The 23,745-nt window shown below is 45.4% G+C and overlaps 1 protein-coding gene and 1 pseudogene across 5 annotated transcripts in view; both read left to right on the forward strand.

Moving 5' to 3' along the window:
• Positions 1–3,796: 3,796 nt before the first annotated feature.
• Positions 3,797–23,745, forward strand: part of SLC1A4 (solute carrier family 1 member 4) — a 34,590-nt gene continuing 14,641 nt past the window's right edge. For 2 of the 5 annotated variants that reach the window (XM_025353719.1, XM_025353721.1), the window contains exons 1-3: positions 3,797–3,958; positions 16,884–16,926; positions 19,427–19,489. Coding sequence is in view for 2 of the 5 variants with exons in the window: in XM_025353718.1 (XP_025209503.1) it covers positions 4,969–5,495; positions 16,884–16,926; positions 19,427–19,489 (633 nt within the window). In the remaining 3 variants the exon portion in view is untranslated. Of the gene's footprint in view, positions 3,959–4,322; positions 5,496–16,883; positions 16,927–19,426; positions 19,490–23,745 lie in introns of those variants that run through there. The other 3 variants (XM_025353718.1, XM_025353717.1, XM_025353720.1) reach the window with 2 other exon arrangements.
• On the forward strand, positions 10,018–10,134 carry LOC112605419 (annotated as a pseudogene).

Consider the following 23,745-nt stretch of genomic DNA (forward strand, 5'->3'; position numbering starts at 1 on the left):
GCCCACAAAACATGAGTATTTAAGCAGGAATGTTACTGTGGATTGAAGATGGCTGCAAATTCTTGGTTATTCCCACCATTAAGTGGTGGGGTCTAATTCTCCTCCTTTGAATTTGGGCTGGCCTTAATGATTTGCTTGACTGACAGAATGAGAAAGAAGTAATGTTCTGGGACTTCTGAGGCTAGGTCAGAAGAAGTCTTGCAGCTTCTACCTACGTTTCTTAGACACTCACTTTGGGGGAAGTCAATCACTACATAAGAGATTTGACTTCACCAAGATTGCCATACTGTGAGGAAACCCAAGCTACCCACACTGAGAGAACAAGAGATGGCCAGCTAGCCTCAGCAGATCCAAACCCACTAGCCAAGGTGCCAGTCGCGTGAATGAATGAGACATCTTGGACATTCCAGACTCAATAGTTGCAATGTGGGAAAGAACTGATGATCCTAATAGATAGCCACAACCTAGGCCACAAGCAGACGACCCCAAGTGAGCTGTCCCAGCCATCTCTAGCCATTAAGCCACCCCAGCTTGGGATTTCAGTCATTGTGAAACAGAAATGAGACCTCCTGTTATGCCCCATCTGAATTTCTGGCCTATAAAATCATGAGCATAAAAAATTGGTGGTTGTTTTATGCCACTTCTTTTTGAGTGGTTGTTGTTTTATGCCAGCATGGTTTAGGCTGGTTTGTTATGCAGCAATAGATAACTGGAACAGATGCTGAAGTTATCATTTATACTCAGTTATTGCTAAAATAATGCAGTATAACACATGACTCCGGAACTCAGTGGGTTTCAATAAGCTTTTATTTTTCTCACACATGGGTCTGTGGGTTGACTGGGGTGTTCTTCTTTAGGCTGTGAGGCAGTTGGGTTTGGTCAGGGCTGCTGGCTAAATTCAGGCACACTCCTGTCTTTGTTCTGGTGCCAGGCTGAAGGGGCAGCATCTACCCAAGGCATGCTGGGTCACATGTATGCAGGAGTCCACATGCATTTGTGTGAAAACATTTTGATGCCTCTGCTTGCAGCAGATCCACTTAGTCCACTAGCCAAGGAGCTAAATGGCAAAGCTCAAAGGCAATGGGGAATGCAAACTCTTATCTAAGTGGGAGAGACAAGGGAAGAAATTTTGGCTGAACAATACGTTAGCCTATCACGGGATCAGATGATGGTAGTAGTAATGCTGTCAGGCTGGATCACTTGTAAGGCGTTGCTATAATTCAGTACTTATGCATCTAGAAACCAGGGAAAACACATATAAGTACTGTGGGGGAAAGGGTCTAACACAGGAATCAACTTTGTTTTTTTTGTTTTTTGCACAAAATACCTACAAACATGAGGCATGTAACATTATCAAAAGACCAAAAAATGCAAAAGGAGAGGAAGAAAGAGGGAAAAAGGTGGCACAAAGTGAAACCCTTTCATAGAGAGATATAATAATACCACCAAATGTTGCTGAGGCCAGAAGAGGACACCTATTTCTTGGTTTGCCTCACAAGTAGGCAGAGTGGCTACAGGGCAGCCCTCTGGAGATAAAATGCCCCAAGAGACCAACTCTTTCCTAAGGAGAGTTTTTGCTAATTCAATGACAGATATATGTGGCATAGTATAAGGCACCCCCAAACAGTGCTCTCACACTCAGCACCACACGATAGTTCAGGGAGTTCCCCACTCCTAGTTGAGGGTTAACTGACTATTATTGCAGCTTTGGAGTGCACAGGTACAGCACAAAAAGCTGCAGGCAGCAAGCAGAGTTGGTGCAAAGGGGATTCAGAAAGGCTATGGGAGGAATGTGGTATCTGAACTGGGACTGGATGGAGAGGCAAAACAATGTGGAAGCAGCACACAGTGCCACTTTTGCAGGAGGCATAGAGGGCACAAGGCTAGAGAGCAGGCTGAGGCGAGATCATGGCAGGCCTCGAATGCCAGGATGAGGAACACATTCTTAATTCAGTGGGAGCCACTGAAAGCTTTTGAACAAGAAGTGATATGAAGGAGTTGTCCTCCAATATCATTTTTCTGTGTTTCTTTAGTAACAGAAACTCCAATTTTTTAACTGGTTGCATGCCTGTGTAAAACAAAAATTACATTCCCTAACTTTTCTTGCAACAGGTATGGTCATTTGACTCAATTCTTATCGATGAAATACAAGAGAAATAATGTGTGTGACTTTCAGGAAGTGTTTTTAAAGGGAGAAGGCATGCACTCATTTCTCCTTTTTTTCTGCTGGGTGAAAGCTGAACTTTATCCTAACATGTATGTTACTCATTAGGAAGATTAGCCTGGGGCAAGGCAAAATAAGGATGGTTGGAACAAGAGGAGCATTGGAGGTGGGAAGACTAATTAGGAGAACATTTCAATAGCCCTGATAAGAAGTGAGGAAATAAGGGCCTGGGGCTGGAGAGCCTGAGGCAGGAGAATGGCGTGAACCCGGGTGGTGGAGCTTGCAGTGAGCCCAGATCGCACCACTGCATTCCAGCTTGGGCGGCAGAGCGAGACTCCGTCTCAAAAAATAAAAAATAAAAAAAATAAAAAGAAGTGAGGAAATAAGAACTGAGCCAGGGTGGTAGCAGTGGGAATAGATGGGATGGGCAGATGTGATAAATATTGTGAAAGGAGTCTCTGTGGGACTTGGCAATTGATTAGATGAGAGAAGGCGCCACAGAGGGAAGAATCAAAGTTCACTTTGAAGTTTCACACAGAGGTGACTGGGTCGTCAATTATGTTTTAACAGAAAGGATGAGCAGACTTGAGAAAGGCAACCATGAGTCTAGTTTTCAACATTTCGAGTTGGGATGACTGCTGGATATTCAGGTGGAGATGTAAAACAGGCAGCTGGAGACTCATTTCTGATGCATTATTTGAGAGTCTTTTGCATAAACGTGGTAGTCAAAACAAAGGGAAGGGCTGATTGGCAAAACACAGTGTGTGTCTGCAGGAATTACTCTTTCTTCAGTGCACATAGAGAAATGAACTGCATTCTGGAAAGCCAGATACAAATATATGCAGCTCTTCATCTGACATTCCCTCCTCCCCGCCACCACACACACACACACACACACACAAAATCCCTACAAGTTCTAGCCAATAGCTGGCTGGCTCCAAGCAATAAAATACTCACTGTCTCAAAATTTGGACAGCTCCTTAAAGTTCCTTATGAAGGCATTTTGATTTGCACAAATATGTCACGACATGTTTTAAGATGACTCCTTTTTAGCAAGAAATCTATAGTAAATTGCCTTCCTCCTTAATTGAGGTTAGCCACAATTAAGTCTTCCCTTGCCTGGCACAGTGGGTGGTGCCAGCTACCAAGGAGGATCCCATAAGCCCAGGAATTGGAAAACCAGCCTAGGCAACACAGCGAGACCTTGTCCCAGAAAGAGGAAAGAAAGGAAAGAAAGGAAAGAAAGGGAAGAAAGGGAAGGAAGGAAGGACGGAAGGAAGGAAGGAAGGAAGAAAAATAAAAAGACTTCACTCACGGAAGTCTTTAAAGAACAATTCACAAGCAGAATAAGAAAATATAAAAATACAATAACTGTGACACAGTAAAAAGACTCAGCAGAAGTTTCCCTTGTAACTCGCGTGGCCAAAGCAGATATCAAATAAAAGACGAAATAAACAGGAAATCCATAGAACATGAACAATGAGGAACCACTCAGGATGGCCAAACCGCCGTCTGGCTGTTTTCGCGCCAGGACTCAGGCCTGGTAATGGAAGAGGTTAAAATCCAGTGGCTTGTGTTTCAGCTTGGGTTACGTGGCAGAAACCAACTGGAAGAGGTGGCGTGAGAGCTCTGTTTCTTCTAGAAGAGTTTTGCGTCTTAAACGCCCATACTGCAGACAGCTGCCAGGCGGGCAACCCAGCCCCAGGCCACACGCCCAGGAGCGCCCCAGTGCGCGGGGTGGCGCGGCCCAGGCGCGCTGGGTTTGGTGGCACCTCGAGCCCCCTTTCTGTCGCGGTACGGCTGCGTTACAGCCCTAATGAACGCGTGCGAAGGCTCCCCTCATTCATCCATCCTCCGGTCAATCCTTTGTCTCAGAGCCGGGCCTTGCTGGACACCATGGCGTACTTTACCGCACGAGCCCCTGAGGACCCCTGGAAGAAGGGATTTCCGCAGGAGGGGACGCGGCGGCAGGACTGCCCTGGGCCCCCCCACCGCGCGCGGCCCCCTGGCGGGAGAGGCCGCGAGCTCTGGAGAGGAGCGCGGGCGGCGCGGAGGCGAAAGCACCACCTGGGAGGGAGAAACCCTCCCCTCCCCTCCCACAGTCCTCAGGAGGAGGAACGCCGCTGCGTTCCAAGTTCTCCCGGGCCCTCTAGGCCCCGAGGACTCAGATCCCGGCCGCGGGAGAGGGCCCGGCAGGTGCCAACGAGCCCGGGCGGGCCTTCAGCCCGCACTTCCCCGCGGTCGCCCGGAGCCGACCTCCGTTAGCCGGGTGAGGAGGCGGCTTTTGGCGCCAGGATTGCCCGGCGCCGCCCGCGCCCCCGGGTGGAGCCTCCTGCCCGGCCGCCCCCCCGCGGCACCCCGGACCCGGGTGGGGACCAGAGGCTCCCGGCGGCGGCTCCCGGGCTGTGATTGGCCAGCGCCGCAGGGGGCGGGACGGCGGGCGTGAAGTGGGCGGGCTGGGGCCGCTCACGCTCCCGCTCCCGCTCACGCTCCCTCCTCCTTCCCTGTCTGCGTCCTCGCTTGCGGCTTCCGCTTGCATCATCTCCAGCCGGCCGCTGCACCGGGGAGGCTGGGCGCGGCGCGATCCTCTCCGTCCGCGGCTCCAACCCACACTCCGAGCTTCTCCTCGCCTTTCTCGCACCTGTTCCTGCGCCAGGCCGGGAGACCCCCAGGGCGGCTTCCCAGAACCTGCGAAGCACAGCTGGCCGACCTCACCATCGCTCACTCACCATTCATTGGGAGCCCCGTCTTTTGCCAGAGCCCACGTCCCCTGCCACCTCTAGCTCGGAGCGGCGTGCAGCGCCATGGAGAAGAGCAACGAGACCAACGGCTACCTTGACAGCGCCCAGGCGGGGCCTGCGGCCGGGCCCGGAGCTCCGGGGACCGCGGCGGGACGCGCGCGGCGTTGCGCGGGCTTCCTGCGGCGCCAAGCGCTGGTGCTGCTCACCGTGTCCGGGGTGCTGGCGGGCGCGGGCCTGGGCGCGGCGTTGCGCGGGCTCAGCCTGAGCCGCACGCAGGTCACCTACCTGGCCTTCCCCGGCGAGATGCTGCTCCGCATGCTGCGCATGATCATCCTGCCGCTGGTGGTCTGCAGCCTGGTGTCGGGCGCCGCCTCCCTCGATGCCAGCTCCCTCGGGCGTCTGGGCGGCATCGCTGTCGCCTACTTTGGCCTCACCACGCTCAGTGCCTCGGCGCTCGCCGTGGCCTTGGCGTTCATCATCAAACCGGGATCCGGTGCGCAGACCCTTCAGTCCAGCGACTTGGGGCTGGAGGACTCGGGGCCTCCTCCTGTCCCCAAAGAGACGGTGGACTCTTTCCTCGACCTGGCCAGGTAACACTCTCCACCTCGCCCAGGGCCCAGTGGGAGACGCCAGCTCTCGGATGCCCTCCGGTTCATACACACATATGCACATACACTCCTAAGAGTTAATTCTTAGTTGGCTGCTGGTGGCGTTTAACGTTTTAAAAATATCAAAATGACGTCTGGAGTCTTTGCGTGCTGACCACACCTTTGCAAACAGCTGGGGCGCGCCGCACAATCGAAAGAGCAGGGCCGCATCTTTGAGCAAGAACCAGTCCCCACCGTTAAGTGGGCGTGTGTTAGGGAAGAGCCCCACCTGTTCTTTACTCATACTCTCGCGCTGCTCTCCCCGGTAAAAATGTTCCGACCACGCCCCAGTGGCTTCCCCTCATTTTCTCCCACATGGTGCCTAAAAGCTTCTGGGAGCATTGGTTTAAGTTTTGCCTGTTGGGTCATCCGGCTTGCAATCTTTGGCCTTCTCTGTTACAGTCCTTGGCTGCGAAGGAAGCTGACAATTTTCTGCAGTTATCAGTGGACCCACAGATAGTAGGACTGAGGTTAGTTGAGTGAGGCGTATTGCCCAGAAATATGCCTCTCCTGAGGGCTTGGGGCTTGGGACAGGTTGCTGTCCACCGCAGTAAAGACCACTGCAGAGTGTTGTGTTTCAAAGGCCTTTCTTTGTGCCAAAGTGTGAGTTCTAGAGGGGAGGGAGAGAAGCATCTTCACTTAGCTTTGTCTACTTTTTGTAATTCTTAGAAGTTGCATTTTGTCCTTTGAGATGATGTAGTATCCTTTCTGTGACTTATCCAAAACCTTGGTCTCTCCTGGTTTCTCCATTAGCCCGAAGTTCACAAATGGGAAAACTGCAGCCTGGAGGCATTTACTGATCTAACCAGGTTCAGTTGAGTGAGGAGTCCAGCTGGCTCCCTCTCCAGGTTTCTGATGATTTTGGATTCTGAGCCTTGGAGTTATTAATATATTTTGTCTTGAGTTATTGAGGCAAAGCTCCTCATTGCTGAGGTTGTGAAAAACAGCAAACCCTGGGCAAAGTGACTTGCCTTTCCACTGTTTCCATTTCTCCTTCTGGAAAATGTGATGGCTGTCTGCACTTAAGAGAGAGATTGTTCATTTAAATCAACAACAAAAATTTAGGACATCTGTATTAAAAAAAGAAAGAAAGAAAAAGAAAAAAGAAAGAAAGAAAGAAGACAAAAAAACACTCTCATGAGGGAAACCAAAAGTTCTTGACAAAAGGGCAGATAGTGGTGGCCTCTTAGGACTTTAAGTGGATCACAGCTTTTTTTTCTTTTTAGAGTCTGGATCTTGCTCTGTTGCCCAGACTGGAGTGCAGTGTTGGGATCCTAGCTCACTGCATCCCCGAACTCCTAGGCTTCAGCGATCCTCCTGCCGCAGTCTCCAGAGTAGCTGAGATTACAGGTGCATACCACCACACCCAGCTAGTTTAGAGATGGGGTTTCACTATGCTGCCCAGGCTGGTCTAGATCACAGCCTTTGTTCTGTGACTGGCGGCTTGATATTGCAGTCCAGACACTTTAAGTTTGGGAACTAACTTTTAGGTGAGTGCTGAAAGGAAGTCTCCTGAGGTTGAGAGCACCTTTAGCTTATTACCTGCAGGATGTCGGTCAGCTCTCTCAGGGAGGGAAGGCAATTCTGGGGTTAAAGGATTATTCTTTGCAGGGATCTGTGACCCAGGGAGGGAGAATGGATGTTCAGCCCTGCCCTGCTAGTGGTCCCGCACTGGGAGCCTCAATAGGATCTTTTATCTCCAGAAGAGGGGGCAGTGGTGGTAGGGGGGTACCTCATTACCTCCAGCTCCAGAAGGGACTTCTTGTTTCCTGATCATCGTTTTCTAGTTTTAGACCCAAGCCCCTTCAGCTCCTGCTTCTGACATGAATGGTGTACCCAGCATCATAGCTTAGTAGTGTGGGTGCAACTTTTCAATGACTTGGGCCGCACCTGCTTGGAGGGCTAAGAGAGGCTTTGTTGTGGCTTGTTGGGGATAGGTAGTGTTTCACAATTCTTCCAACAGCCAACTGCATCTAATCCAGCAGCTCACGCATAAAGGTAGGACAGGTGGTATATCCTATTTTGTGACTGAGGAAACTGAGACAGAGATTAAGCGATTTGCTCAAGGTCATGGAGTGGCTTACAAAGAAGAGATTAGAAGGACTGTGGGTCTCCTACCCCACAGTGCAGGATTCTCTCTATTTCTCCTAATCCCTCTTCCTCCAAGTCAACATGCCTTAGTAATGTCACCTGCGTAGTCTAGTGCGGCTATCTCGGAAATGCTTTCTCTGGGTCCAGAGAGGAACCTGGTAGGCATATGACTGGGTCAAGACAAATGCCCCTTTCCTCCAGCCAGCATGGAGGCTGAGCTCCTCGGGCGAAGGAAAGTATGTGTGCACCTGCTGAGGTTTGGTCTTAGGCTGAGCAGCTTGTGAAAGGAAACTAAGTCCCAAGCCACCCGGAAATGCTTCCTGAGTCTGGAGAGTCTCTGATGTCAAATCTTAAAAATTGCTTCCTTCAAGGAAACCTCATGGATGTGGATTTCATGTGACTCTGGGCATCTTCTTTGGAAATGCAGTGCCCATTCCTTTCTTCCTAGGGGCACATGAATGAAATGAGACTCTGCCAGTAAAACACCTGGAAGAGTGGGAAAGGCCTCTGATGAGTCAGCATAGCTGCTGCCAAGGCTTTGTGCTAAAGTCCATACCCTTTCCTGATGGTAAAGTGCCCCAAAATTCCCCAGGGTCTCTCTGTCATGATTTCTAATTTGGTTTTTAAAGCTGGAACTACAAGTCAGAAAGAGATGAAGCTAGTAGGTGTTCATTACATGTGTATACATATTTTTTAATTCAGAATGTCATTGCTGAGTGGTTTGATCTCCCAGCACACAATGGATTATAAAGAACAATGTAGAATAGAGAATTGGGATGAGAAGGCTGGCGCTAGAAGCACTGAGAAGGGATGGCCAACAGTAGCTGGCAGGTGGAAGAATCATAGTCTCTTCCTGAGCAGCCCGGAGTTCTGTGCCTGGGAATCCAGAACAGTATAGGACTTTCAGAACCATGTGTGACCTAAGTGGTTGACTTGTGGCTTTTCATCCAAAATGAAATAGTTGGGCACCAAAGAGACAGAAACAGGAAACTAGCCATTGTGGAACTTCTTGGTCCCTAACAATGCTTACTGGTTGTGGGATATGTCCATAACTTTTCCATTCCTTGGTTTCCTCATCTTTATCATGGGAATCATGATGGTACCTACCTCGCAGGATTGTTCTGAGGGTTAGCTGGGTTGTGTCTAAGAGCTCTAAAGCTCCTCTGGGTTCTGAAGCTGTTAGAATAGTGCTGGCCCAATACACCTGTGCTCTTGTTATAACTAGAGTGATTGGGTTTTCCAGTTCACCTGAGCTAATGGGGATGGCCCTCTTTCTATAACCTGAAATAAAGGAGGCTAGATGGGAAGAAAAGGAATGTTTAGGGGAACTCAAGATGACTTGAAGCTAATGTAGTCTTTTTTTTTTTTTTTTTTGAGGTGGAGTCTCGCTCTGTCGCCCAGGTTGGAGTGCAGTGGCCGGATCTCAGCTCACTGCAAGCTCCACCTCCCGGGTTCATGCCATTCTCCTGCCTCAGCCTCCCGAGTAGCTGGGAATACAGGTGCCCGCCACCTCGCCCGGCTAGTTTTTTTGTATTTTTTAGTAGAGACGGGGTTTCACCGTGTTAGCCAGGATGGTTTCGATCTCCTGACCTCGTGATCCTCCCGTCTCGGCCTCCCAAAGAGCTGGGATTACAGGCTTGAGCCACCGCGCCCGGCCGCTAATGTAGTCTTTAGGTATATTGGGAACCACATGGCATCTGGAGGAGAAGTGAACAGTAACTGACTATGTTTTAGACTACTAATTAATAGATTCACACTATGGAAAATTTGGAAAGTGGAGAAAAGTCAAAACTAAACATGGAAGAGCATTCCGTTCTGAAATGGGACAGAAGTCCCCACAGATCCTCACTGACATTCCGGTTTCTTTTTCCCCTGCCTTACATCCTTATGATCTCCAGTTCACCTCTGCTGTAAATTGAAGGGATTGAGGCAACTGGTTTCTAACATTCCTTTGGGCTCTAAAGTTTGTAGTTTTCGAATGGAGAACCAGGGCGTAACTGCCAAGGAGGCAGGTAGGGACAGAGCCTAGGCCCAGGGCTCTGGTCTGTGCTGGCAGCCAGAAGAATGGCCGAGGGCCACCATCTTGCAGTAGCATAGTAGGCTGTGGTCGTGTATATAGTAAATACGATTAGGATTTTATCTGTTGCCCAGTTTTCTAGGGTTTTTTTTTCTCCGCTCGTGCTAATTTTCTTAATAGCAAACCATGCTCTGAGCCTTTCCCTTCACAGAGGGAGGTGTGCTGGACTTACATCCTTCTCAAGGATGGGTGTGAATAGGTATGGTGCTTCTCAAGCTGCAAAGAACACATTTCTTGAATAGGTGCAAAAAAAAAAAAAAAAAACTATCAGAGACTGAGATTTAATATTAGCCCCCTGTGCTTGCCTTGGCAGCACATATACTAAAACTGGAACAATACAGAGAAGACAAGCATGGCCTCTGTGCAAGGATGACACACAACGAGATGTTCCAACGTGAAGCATTCCATATTTTTTTAATTAAAAAAATGGTAATATTAGCCAGCAAAGTTGAGGAGTGAGTTGTGAACAATTTCTTTTCATTATTGACTGTGGTGGGTTGTTGTAACTATGCCCATGTCTCTCTCTTCTATAGGCAAGATGAAGACTTAGCACATCTAACAAGGATCCAAATTAATTGAGTATGTGAGAGTCGGGGGGCGGGTATAGTGTGGATGCCATAATGTAAAATGTATTTCTTATGGTAGGTCAAAATTAAAAACATGTGTGAAACCTCTAAGATCTACTACTTAAATCTAGAGGCCCAAGTCAGTCCAAACTAGGAGATAATGAATGAACAAGCTTTTCCAGCGCTATCTAGTGACGAAAGGAAAATAATAGCAGCTTGTAATTTTTTTAAAAGAAAGATTTTAACTCTTGACCATTTCTTTTACCACCCAGGAGGACACCTGAATAGTTTAGAGACAGAAAAAAGCATCAGTCTAGGGAGGTGGGTAGTGCTGAAGAGCAGACACTAAAGCCAAACACCTGGATTTGAAGCCCAGCTCGATGACGTACTTGCTGTACATGCACAAGTTGTTTGTCCTCTCTGTGCCTGAGTGTCCTTATCTGTAAAATGAGGCTAATGAGATCTACTATCTAGAATGGTTGTGAGGATTAAATGAGTTAATATATGAGTGCTTTGCTAATATTCTAGTGTGTCCCAGCTTCTCAGGAACAGCTGAGGGCTATTTGATACTGAGCATGAGTGCTGCTCTTAATCTAATTTCCCCCAAAAGTTCCCCACTCCAGGGGTTCAGCCCTACCCTTTCCAGCTGGAATCTAAAACTGGATGGAGGCCTTAAAGAGAGGATAGATTCACACCCCCATCATCAGAGTGCAAGTCCACCAGTCCCAGCCCTTCCTCAGCTCAGCCTTGTAGGGGGTACCAAGATCTGAAGGGGCACATCCCTGTTAACTGGCTCTGTAACAATAAATACTAGGGATAATAAATATTCATCAGGTGTACATACTGTGCCATATCCTGTTCTGAAGAGTCTTTGAAATTTTAATAGATTTGGTAAAGAATTTTTGAACTTAAATAAAAGGAAATAATTCTGGAACAAAATATGCCCAAGCAAAAGTAAATTGTTTTGCATTCTTTTCATATAGAACAGAGAAATGTATACCACCCTTGACAATAGGATCAGAAGAACAAACAGTATCAGATGTTACAGAAAGAATGTCTTTGAAGTTTTTCACTGTGTGAATTGCATGGGTCTACATAGCACCTCCCACCGTGGTTCTACACTGGCCAGTTCAACCTCATTTCATACTAGTTTTTCTGTTTGTTTTAAGTAATGTATTCAAAGATAGCACTGGAAAAGCTTGTTCATTCATTATCTCCTAGTTTGGACTGACTTGGGCCTCTAGATTTTAGATTTAAGTAGTGTATCTTAGAGGTTTCACACATGTTTTTAATTTTGACCTACCATAAGAAATACATTTTATATTATGGCATCCACACTATATCCTCCCCCCAACTCTCACATACTCAAACCAAAACACAGGCTCCACTAAACAATATTTTAAGTGTGATACATGCTGATATTTTTGTCTAATGTATTTCATCTTTTATAAAATACTGGTTAAAGCCAATACATTGTTTTAATGGTCTACTGATATTTGAGAAACTTTGGCCTAATACATATGTAATTCAAGTAGATCTCTCAGGATCAAACAATGGAAAAAGGAAATATTTGCAAACTTGAATAAGATGAGGAGCTCAGTGCTTAGAAGCATCCTAAACCCAGTGAAAGTGGGTGATGTGCGGAGGTGAACACAGGATGACCATTTGGTCCTCCTGACTTCTGGACTCTGGATTTCAGTACTGTACATCTGGGCTATCTAATACAATAGACACTAGCCACATGTGGCTACTTAAAATTACGTCAAGTGTAAATAAAACTTAAAAATCAGTGCCTTGGTAGCACTGGCCACATTTCAAGTGCTCTATAGCCGCAAGGCTGCCATATTGGACTGCACAAATGCAGACATTTCAGTTGGATGGTGCTGGCCTAGATGGAGCAGAAATGGGAGATGCTCAGTGACTGGGCATTGGTGTCTCTATGTGCTAAATGAGGGGATAGAACTGGATCACCTCTAAAATCCCTTCCAGCTCCATGTCTCTGATTTCAAAAGCCCATGAAGCTACTGTGTGAATGTGAGGAGTTGGGAAAGTGCCTGAAGACAGAGCTCTGGGAAGAAAAATTGTTTGCAGGAGAGGCAACTGATCCTGGATTAGAAGAGAGCTCAAGAGTAAGAACCAGAGTTTACTGCAGCATCCATGTCTGAAAGCCAAAGGAGAGAGGGAAAGCAGAGGACAGAGAAACATGTTGCTTTACTCTGGCAGCCTCGTCTCCTTGCCCTTGGTGACAGCAGGAGGGCACTGCTCCTGCTCCTGGTCTGTGGCAAGCAGATGATGAAAGTGAAGGAAGATGCTTTCTATCGTGCTTCAGCTCACTGCCACCAGAAGAGTCCTTCCCAGAGACTGTTATCTGAGAAATGAGCTGTATAATCTAAAAAAAAAGTTCAGCCCACCCATTGAATGTATGTATTTTTTAGTTGGAAAATCTCTATCAGTTATTACCATATTTTTATGTTAAGTTTTTAAACAGTTTCAAGGTATGATTTATATACAATAAATGCACTCACTTTAAATGTACAGTTCCATGAGTTTTAACAAATGGATAACTCATGTGACCACCACCACTATCAAGATACTGAACTTTTCCATCACCTATAACTCTTCTCAGCAATCCCCATTCTCCACCCCTGGCCTCGGGCAACTGACCTGCTTTTTATCACTATAAATTAGTTTGGCTTTTTCTAGAGTTTTATATCAACAGAATTATTCAGTATGTACTCTTCTTTATCAGTCTTGTTTTGCTCAGCACAGAGTTGCTGAGATTATCCATGTTGTTGCATATATCACTTGGATTCCTTTTATTGCCAAGTGGTATTTCGTTGTATGGATATTTCATAATCTGTGTATCCCTTCATCTGTTGATGGACATTTGGGTTTTTGACTATTATGAATAATGCTGTTATGCATACAGGTCCTTTTTGCAGGCATATGTTTTTATATTTCTTGGGTAAATATCTAGCAGTGGGCCAGGCATGGTGGCTCGCGCCTGTAATCCTAGCACTTTGGGAGGCCAAGGCGGGCAGATCACTTCAGGTCAGGAGTTTGAGACCAGCCTGGTCAACATGGTGAAACCCTGTCTGCATTAAAAATACAAAAATTCACTGGGCGCAGTGGCTCATGCCTGTAATCCCAGCACTTTGGGAGGCCAAGGAGGGCAGATCACGAGATTAGGAGATCGAGACCATCCTGGCTAACACAGTGAAACCCTATCTCTACTAAAAATACAAAAACAAAATTAGCCAGGCATGGTGGCGGGCGCCTTTAGTCCCAGCTACTCAGGAGGCTGAGGCACGAGAATGGTGTGAACCCGGGAGGCAGAGCTTGCAGTGAGCCAAGATCACGCCACTGCACTCTAGCCTGGGAAACAGAGCGAGACTCCATCTCAGAAAAAAAAAAAAAAAGATTAGCCAGGCGTGGTGGTGCACACCTGTAGTCCCAACTACTCGGGAGGCTGAGGCCAGAGAATCATTTGAACCCGGGAGGCAGAGGCTGCAGTGAGCTGAGATCTGCCACTGCACTCCAGCCTGGGCAACAGAGTGAGACTCTGTTTCCAAAAAATAAAAAGCAAAAAAAAAAAACTAGGAATGGAATTGGTGAGTCCTATGATAAGTGTCTGTTTAACTTTATCAGAAACTGTCAAAACACATCACATTCTTCTGAGGAACTTGATTTTTGGGGGATAGAAGTTGCTCTTTTGCTTCTGGACCCCTCTGTTCCCATTGGATTTTGTAGACTAGATACTGTAGACAGTCTGAAAACAGGTGGGTGTGCTAGTGGCTGTTAAGTGTAGATGTTCTGGGTTAAGGACAGGGCCCGTTCTGGGTAAGACGGTACTGGGTTATTGCTTGTAAGAAGAGATTGGGCAGGACAGATAGACGGAATTAAACAAACAGTGTTGTGCTCTTTAGAAGAGAATGCATTTCAAGGCTGTGGGAAAGGCTGTGCTTGCACCAATTGAGGAAACAGCTAATCCCTGAATGATGTGAGGTATTTGCCGGGGAAATTGTTTCCCATGAGGAAAGTGGAGGGCTTCTAACCCAACTCTTTTCTGAACTTCCTGGTCCTCATGGAGAGAGAACCTTAGAGCAGCTCAGTCTGTCAACAACTGAGGATTGTTGTGTGGTGGATACAGAACAGAGAGACGTTGGCACAGGGCCCCTTGCTGCTTCTGACTAGGGCAGAAAATGGAAATGAGATGCCAAACGTAGCCCCCAAGACTGAAATATGTAAGAAAGTTGCTTTGTAATGGAAATAATAACAAATGTAAGTTGTTATTCATCTATACTCTGAAAACTAGCCAATATAAGTTGCCAGTCTGTTTCTACTTTTTAAAAAGTAAATCTAGCTGTGATAAGAATCAAACTTCTGGTCACAGTTTTGCAACAACTTAATTCAGCTAAAGATTAATTTTTTCTGCTTAAATGCAAGCATGTACTCTGGTATTCTCTAAATATACTAAAAGCAATTCAGGTTCTGTGGACAAGTTTGGGAAATGCTGTGTTGCAGGCTATATATGCTGGCCGTCCTGCGAGAGCACCCTAAGCGTTCTAATGCAGTGATTTTTGCATCTTATTAACTTTATTGGCTGCTTTATTGCTGCATAACAAACTACTACACATTTAACAGCTTAAACAGCTTAAAATCTCACATATTTACTATCCTACAGTCTCTCTGGGGTCAGGAATCTTGGCACAGTTTAGTTGGGTCCTCTGCTTCAGAGTCTCTTACAAGGCTGCAATTAAGGTGTTGGTCAGGGCTAGGTTCTTATCCACAGGTCCACCTGGGGAGAGATTCACCTCTGTGGTCATGTTGTTGTTGGCAGAATTCAGTTCCTTGAAGTTTGGACTGGGAGCCTCATTTGGCTCTTGGCTGCAGACCACCTGCAGTTTCTAGTCTCATGGGCCTTTCCAACATAGCAGCTTGTTTCATCAAAGCATGCAAGCAGAAGACAATAAGAAGAGTCAGCTAGCACAATGGAAGCTACAACCTTATGTAACCAAATCATGGATGGGACATCCCATCACCTTTGCTGCATTTGTTCATTAGAAGCAAGTCATAGGTCCACCCACACTAAAGGGATTACCCAAAGGTGTGAATACCAGGAGGCCATCTTAGACTCTGCCTGCCACAGCTGGGTTGCAGCCAGACCTGCCTACCTCTGAAACCCAATGCACTGCAAATAGTTACCTGGAGATCCGGGTGAGCAACCCAGCTTCTTATAGAAGTAAGAATTAGTGGATAAGTTTGACACAAATTGTTAAGAATGATCCAGAGTCTTTTGCTCTTCTAGACTTACTCTTCTTGCAGGAAGTGAGAACAAATGGACTGTCAGCTGGAATAGAATTTCTTGTATATCAAGACCAGCATCCTACACAGAGCCCTCAGTAAAACTATTTGCATGAACAGATTTTGGGCTCCATCAGGTCGATTGCCCTCCTTTTATAACAAATGTTTATAATATCCTTAATTCTAAAATGAAATCCATAAATAAAATGTCCCTGCCCACATAATTTCAAAATATCAATATGATGTAATTGTAATATACAAAACAAAAGGAAAATAATTATAATAAAACAATGTGTTTCAATATATGCATGCTCTAAGATAAAGTGGTTGAATGCTTGCTCCTGAACGCAGAATCATTGCTAATGAGATAATTCTAAATGCAGACTGTTACTTGACACTGGGTGTGAAATTAAGGACTCAGATTCTACAATTTGCCCTGGTGGTGTGATTTTCCAGGAAGACGAATAACATTTGGAAACATTCTGAACAAAACAAAACAAAAATCATCCCATAATTTGCAAGTCATTACATTTCTGGAAAATTCAGTGTATGTTCAAATTGTGAAAAAAGGAACCTTGTTTTGGAATTAGTTTAGTCTTCAGTAATTATAGATAAGGTTCTTATCTACAGGTATGTCATGAAGGACATGGGAAGGCCTTGAGACAATTCATTATACAGGACTCTACTGCACTGAACAGGACAAATGTGTGGGACCTGGCATTTGTCCCCACACACTCCCCCCAATTCAGGAATGCCTCAATTTTGTAACAACAAAAACGCCCTTGGATTTCACTAGTGGGCAGCACCACTCGACACTGCACACCACTGCAATGGTACCTAACCTCTAGGTGAGAGGAAAGCAATGCAGTTATAGACTTGGTTGGACACAGTTAAGCTCAGATATCAAGGAGTACCATGAGAGAGACGAAAACGAAAATCAGTGGCTTCAAAGTATCTACTGTGGCCCAGCACCTCAGGCACAGTTAGGGTGCTTAAATCAAGCAAAAGATGCAGTGTCAGCTGGGGGTGGAGAGAGAACACCGTGTTAGGGTTTTAGAAGTGGACATCTCAAAGCAGATACTTTGTACACTGAATTTTAAGAATACTGATGAAGCCAGGTACCATGGCTCATGCCTGTAGTCCCAACACTTTGGGGAGGATCACTTGAGCCCAAAAGTTCAAGTCTGCAGTGAGCTGCAATCACACCACTGCACTCCAGCCTGGGCAACAGGGACCTCATCTCTAAAAAGTTGTTTTAAAAGAATACTGACAGAATGCTTTCTTTTCCAACAGAAACCTGTTTCCCTCAAATCTTGTGGTTGCAGCTTTCCGTACGGTAAGGCTTGATACTTTGCTAAAAATATGAAACCTTGTTGGAAGAAATATATAAATTACTGCTATGGAGTTAGGTAAGGTAGAACAGGGAGAGACGGTGGTGTTAACAAAACTTGGTAAGATTGGCCTAAACTTTAATAAATGGGTACCTAGAGTTAAAAAACAACAACAACAAAATAAATAAAGACTGAACAAAAAAACTTTCCAAAATGTCCCACTGGTTCCAAAATTTTTTTACATCACCTAAGAAATACCCTCAAATCACATTTTGGGGATGTCTTAAATATTATAGACTTAAAAAAAATACACTTTTATCTTTTTTTCTGATTATAAAGGTAATATGTGCTCATTGCAAAAAAAAATTAAAATACCAAGAAGTGTAAGAAAACAAAAATTGGCCGGGTGCGGTGGCTCAAGCCTGTAATCCCAGCACTTTGGGAGGCCGAGATGGGCGGATCACGAGGTCAGGAGATCGAGACCATCCTGGCTAACACGGTGAAAGCCCGTCTCTACTAAAAAATACAAAAAAAAACTAGCCGGGCGAGGTGGCAGGCGCCTGTAGTCCCAGCTACTCGGGAGGCTGAGGCAGGAGAATGGCGTGAACCCGGGAGGCGGAGCTTGCAGTGAGCTGAGATCCGGCCACTGCACTCCAGCCTGGGCTACAGAGCGAGACTCCGTCTCAAAAAAAGAAAAAAAAGAAAACAAAAATTATCCACAGACACTGTCTAGAGCTACCCATTCTTTTGGTATACCTCTTTCAGATGTGTATTTTCTATGACTGTATACACATACATTTTAAAAATAAGCATATCGTCTGGGTGTGGTGGCTCATGCCTGTAATCCCAGCACTTTGGGAGGCCAAGGCGGGCAGATCACTTGAGGTCAGCAGTTCGAGACCAGCCTGGCCAACATGGTGAAACACCATCTCCATGAAAGACACAAAACTCAGCCAGGTGTGGTGGCATGCGCCTGTAATCTCAGCCACCCAGGAAGCTGAGACAGGAGAATTGCTTGAACCTGGGAGGTGGAGGTTGCAGTGAGCTGAGATCACACCACTGTACTCCAGCCTGGGCAACAGCTAAACGATGCCATCTTGCCTCACGTCCCTGGCTTTCAAGAGTGGAGGCTCAAACCAGATTAGAAACAGAGTGAGACTCTATCTCTAAATTAATTAATTAATTAATTAATTAATTAAAAGCATACATAGTATATACACACACTACACGTGTCACTTCATAGCCTGCTGTTTTTTTAAGGCAGTATATTGTGAATATTTTCTCATGTCGGTAGCTACCCTTCTGCATGACGCCATGGCTGTAGAGTATTCCGCTATAAGAGCATAACATAATTCTCCTCTACTAGTCCCCCACTGATGGATGTTCAGGTTGTTTCTGGTTTTCCCCTATTTTTTGGCAATGCTGCAAGTAACATCCCTTTGACAATTCTTTATACAGACAAGGAATATAAAGGCCTAGATTATATGGTCTAATCTTACAAGCAAACACTTTTCTGTTTCGACTTAAACTTCTCATTTTTGTTTTGTTTTGTTTTTTGATCTGCATATAAGCACAGGAGTGACTTGTATATATAATGTGAGGTAGGAAAAAAATATAGGTGTATGGGACTTTTTTTTAGTACCTGTCACAGAGGAGGTGGGTGGGTTTGTTTGAACACCTCTGCCTTTCTGTAACACTGATAAAGCTGAGAGAAACCAGAGCCCAGCAAAAGCAGGCAGAAAGCAGGCCTTTGAGTCTATACTTCCTAATTGCCTCCTCCTGACAGTTCAGGGACCAGGTGCCCTTCAAAGGGGCCAGGAAGGACTGTCCTAACAGATTCCACTTGTTAGTACATACTGCCACAGGGAGACACCTATGTGCACCATGCAGAAGCATGTGAAATCAACCAGGGGACCAAAGCTAGAGAGACACCTCACTTCTGTTAACTGAGTCCCCCTGAAGACTCAGCTAAACGATGCCATCTTGCCTCACGTCCCTGACTTTCAAGAGTGGAGGCTCAAACCAGATTAGAAACAGACAGTAGAAGCAGTCATGCTCAAATACATTCTAGAACAAAGTGGGGTGTAAATAAATGAATGAAAATAAAATGATACAATGAAAAATGAACTTTGGCATTATGGAGTTAATGCCAAGGTTATTCAAATAATATGACATATAAGGCTAAGGAAATATCAAACTATCAGCATAAAATTGTGCAGCCTTTCTTCTCCAAACCATTGCCCAAAGAACATAAGCAAATTCTCCCTGTTTCCGTGGGACACTAAGCAACCCAGAGATGTTTTGAAGTATCTGCTGGCTTGGTCCTAATGTAGCTTTTGTACAGTTCTCAGAGGCTCTTGTCAGGCCAGCCAAGTGAGGAATGCCCAGGACACTCAGTGTGATTAGTGACAGAAGTAGCGAGAGCACAGCAGTGCCCTTGGTTCCTCTAGGTCAGTCTTCACCTGTGCACTAACAGTGGATTTTTTTTTTTCCTCTTGATCACAGTATGCAACCGATTATAAAGTCGTGACCCACAACAGCAGCTCTGGAAATGTAACCCATGAAAAGGTAAAGCTTTTTATAAGGTCACTTGTAAAAATATGTCTAAAGCAAATCTTATTTCTTAATTGAAGGAGCATACAGGATGTGTCTTTTTCCCAGCTGGGCCGAAAACTTTGGGGTTTGAATGGGCTATTTGGAGCGAACAGGTTAGGTTTGCTCCTTTGGTTATTTACCAACACGGCCAAACACTGTGTTGCTCTCAAAGCACTGCAATCCTCAGAGGATCCGTAAAACATTTTGTTTGTTGATTTATTCATTGTTTGTTTGTTTGAAACAGGGTCTCACTCTGTTGCCCAGGCTGGAGTGCAGTGGTGTGATCATGGCTCACTGCACTGAACTCCTGGCCTCAACTCATTCTTCTGCCTCAGCCTCCCGAGTAGCTGGGACTACAGGCGTGTGCCACCATGCTCAGCTAATTTTTTTTTTTTTTAATGTTTTGTAGAGATGGAGTTTCACCATGCTGTCAAGTCTGGCCTTGAACTCTCCTGGCTTCACATAATCCTCCCACCTTTGCCTCCCAAAGTGCTGGGATTATAAGTGTGAGCCTGTGCCTGGCCCCAGAAAACATTTTATAAAACCTTTTCTACCATTTGGAAATGTAATTAATGAGTGATTTAAACTACCCCTACACCTATTACATTTTTAAAAAATCAACATAATATAAGGCAGAAATAAAAATAATTTCTAATAAAATGATCCATATTTTACCATGTAAATATACAACTATACTAGAAGACATAATGAAGTTTTCAGATGCTTGCATTACTTAGAATAAATAAATTGAGATTTAAAAGCAGTGAGATAGAAGTCAACTCAATATTGTTGGCACATTTTTTGCTATTTTTCCACATATTTTGAAATACATGCTAAATAAATATTTTTGTATATGTATACAGAATTACCCCAAAAGCAACAGCTACAAGTGCAGACCAACATTATGTCTCACACTAGTGACTTGGATATTATTCTAAAATGGCAAATAACACTTGTTGAAGTTCAGAACAAAATGAAGTCTTCCTTCAGTTTACATCCACTTGATATTCTTGGAAAATCCAGTGAATACTAAAACTATGCAGAAAAAATATTTATGGGTAAAATGGAGTTAATTCTAGCTCAGTGTATTTTTTTTTTTTTTTTTTTTGAGACGGAGTCTCGCTCTGTTGGCTGGAGTGCAGTGGCGCTATCTCAGCTCACTGTAGGCTCCGCCTCCCGGGTTTACGCCATTCTCCTGCCTCAGCCTCCCGAGCAGCTGGGACTACAGGCGCCTGCCACCTCGCCCGGCTAGTTTTTTGTATTTTTTAGTAGAGACGGGCTTTCACCGTGTTAGCCAGGATGGTCTCGATCTCCTGACCTCGTGATCAGCCTCCCAAAGTGGCTCAGTGCATTTTAAACAGCTTTTTCTCCCTATATGACTGTCTGATAGGATGCTCTGAGGCCTGGGGGATGTAGGAAAGTCTGCATTTTGTTGCCTGAACATTTCAGAACAGTTGGCATTCTTAGTACCCTGCCTACTATTTCCCACTAAGACACCACAATCATTATGACAACCAAAGTGCCCACACACATTCCAAAAGTCCCCTAGTGAATGATATCCCCCTGTTCATAAATGTGCATCCAATCAGTGGTTCTTGATTTTAAAAAATGGAGGTCACTTCCCTCTGTCTGGCCAGAGGACGTGGCTGGAAGTCCAGCTGGGCCCGTTCTGACAGGCCCTGGATTCCACAGGTGGGCTCATTGGGATGTGGGTATCAGCTAGGCCTGCTTTCCAGATAAGTGGCTCACTTCTGCATGCCACCTTCTTGGCACAGACACTTTCCGACGTTATTTCATTTGAGCCTTAGGACAACCTGATCAGGTAGGATTTCATATCCCCACTACAAATTACTTGAAATTATGGTCTTCCAAGGTTGATCAAGGCCATTTTGGCCAGTTTTTTAAAAAAAAAAAACTAATTATTGGCCGAGTGCAGTGGCTTATGCCTATAATCCCAGCACTTTGGGAGGCCAAGAAAGGAGGACTGCTTGAGCCCAGGAGTTCATGACCAGTCTGGGCAACATAGTGAGACCCCATCTCTACAAAAACTAAAAAATAAATAAAAATTAGCCAGGCATGGTGGCACATGTCCATAGTCTCAGCTACTTGGGAGGCCAAGGTAGGAGGATCACTTGACCCTGGGAGGTCGATGCTGCAGTCAGTCACGATTGTGCCACTGCACTCCAGCCTGGGCAACAGAGCAAAACCATGTCTAAATAAATAAATAGAAAGAAACCAAGAGTGATGAGTAAATGCTAGAACACTAATTGTCTCTGCAATAACTTTAAGTTTTGGCAAATATGGCTGCTGTGACTTCTCCAGTGGAAATGCTGGTTACCTGTGAGCATCCACCTCAGCTGACATACACTTGCCTCCACTGTAAATTTCACCCAGGCATTTAAGGAGTCAGGCTTTAAGAAAGAGGCTGGGTGCACTTCGGGAGGCCAAGGCAGGCAGATCACCTGAAGTCAGGAGTTCCAGACCAGCCTGGCCAACATGGTGAAACCCCATCTCTACTAAGAATATAAAAATTAGCCAGGCATGGTGGTGGGCACCTGTAATCTCAGCTACTTGGGAGGCTGAGGCAGGAGAATCATTTGAACCCAGGAGGCAGAGTTTGCAGTGAGCTGAGATCGTGCCACTGCACTCCAGCCTGGACGACAGAGCAAGACTCCGTCTCAAAAAAATAAATAAAAGAAAAAAAGAACGAAAGAAGGAGGAGCAGTGTGTCCTCGCTGGTTCCAGGCTTTCCTAAACCCTGTGGCAAGAACACTGTATAAAGGCATAGCAGGTGTGGGCCTTGTCCCCAAGGATGGGATGTTGGTGACAGAATGAAAAGTCAAGGACCTAGCCAGGCATGATGACTCACGCTTGTAATGTCAATGACTCAGAAGGCTGAGATGGGAGGATTGCATGAAGCCAGAAATTTGAGACCAGCTTGGGCAACATAGTGGGACCCCGTATCTAAAAATATATATTTTCTATACTAGCCAGATATGGTGGTGTGTGCCTGTAGTACCAGCTACTTGGGAGGCTGAAGTAGGAGGATCCCTTGAGCCAAGGAGTTTAAGATTACTGTACTCTAGACAGCAACAGAGGGAGACTTTGTCTCTAAAAAGAACTAAATCAATCAAGGACCCAGAGGCTCAAGGACACTTGGAAGGGTGCCTCTGACCCGTGGCTCTATCTTCCCTGCCCACTTTGATCCCATGTAATAACTTGCCACAGACACACTCCTCCTAGGCTTTAGTTGAATCATTAATTCATTAAACAGTGATTTACTGGCAACAGCCAGGTGCCCTTCCCAGGTGCTGGACTCCGGTAGTGCTCAATACAATCAAAACCCTGCTCTTACAAAGCTCATGTTCTAGTGGAGGGAATCATGTAATAAATAAGTATATGTCAGCCAGTGATAGGCACCAAGAAGAACATTAAAGCAGGGCAAATAGACAGGAAATGTGTATGTGTGTGTGTGGTGATGGGTACTATTTTAGCAGAGTGGTCAGGGAGGTCTTCTGATCGGGTGAGGGAGGAGCTATGGGGTAGATGTGGGGGAAGAGTGATGTAGGCAGCAGGAACAGAATCTGCAAAGGTGCACCAGCGAGACTGCCCGGGATGCAACTCTGGTTGTTTGTAGTCCCCTCGCCCCACCCAATGCTAAGTTTGCCCAGGTGTGTTACAGCCAGCATACCTTGCTCCAAACCCACCTGCCACCAGCCTCCTCTACAGAAAGGGAGTCATTTCATTGGAAAAATTATTGTAATTGTCCTCAAATCTGAGAGTTGGTTCGAAATCTGGAACTGCCTGACCTCAAATGCCACAACTTAGAATTGCAGACCTGCTAAAACCAGCTCTCTTTTTTAATTGTTAAAACAATTTTCTTACTGATGTAAGAAATTAAATAATAAATGTGCATAGTTTGGGGGTACATGTGATAATGTAATACATTCATATAATTTGTAAAGGTCAAATCAGCGTACTTGTGATGTCCATCACCTTAAACATTTGTCCTTTCTTTGTGATAGAAATATTATAATTATTCTAGCTATTTTGAAATGTACAGTAAATTATTGTAAAATATAGTCACCCTACTGAACTATCAAACACTAGGTCTATTTCTTCTATCGACCTGTACATTTGTATCCATTAATCAACTTCTCTTTGTCCCCTTTCCCCCCTACCCTTCCTGGCCTCTAGTAACCACCAATCTACTCTTTGTCTTCATGAGA

This window comes from Theropithecus gelada, chromosome 13 (genome assembly GCF_003255815.1).
Source record: "Theropithecus gelada isolate Dixy chromosome 13, Tgel_1.0, whole genome shotgun sequence".
NCBI lineage: Eukaryota > Metazoa > Chordata > Mammalia > Primates > Cercopithecidae > Theropithecus > Theropithecus gelada.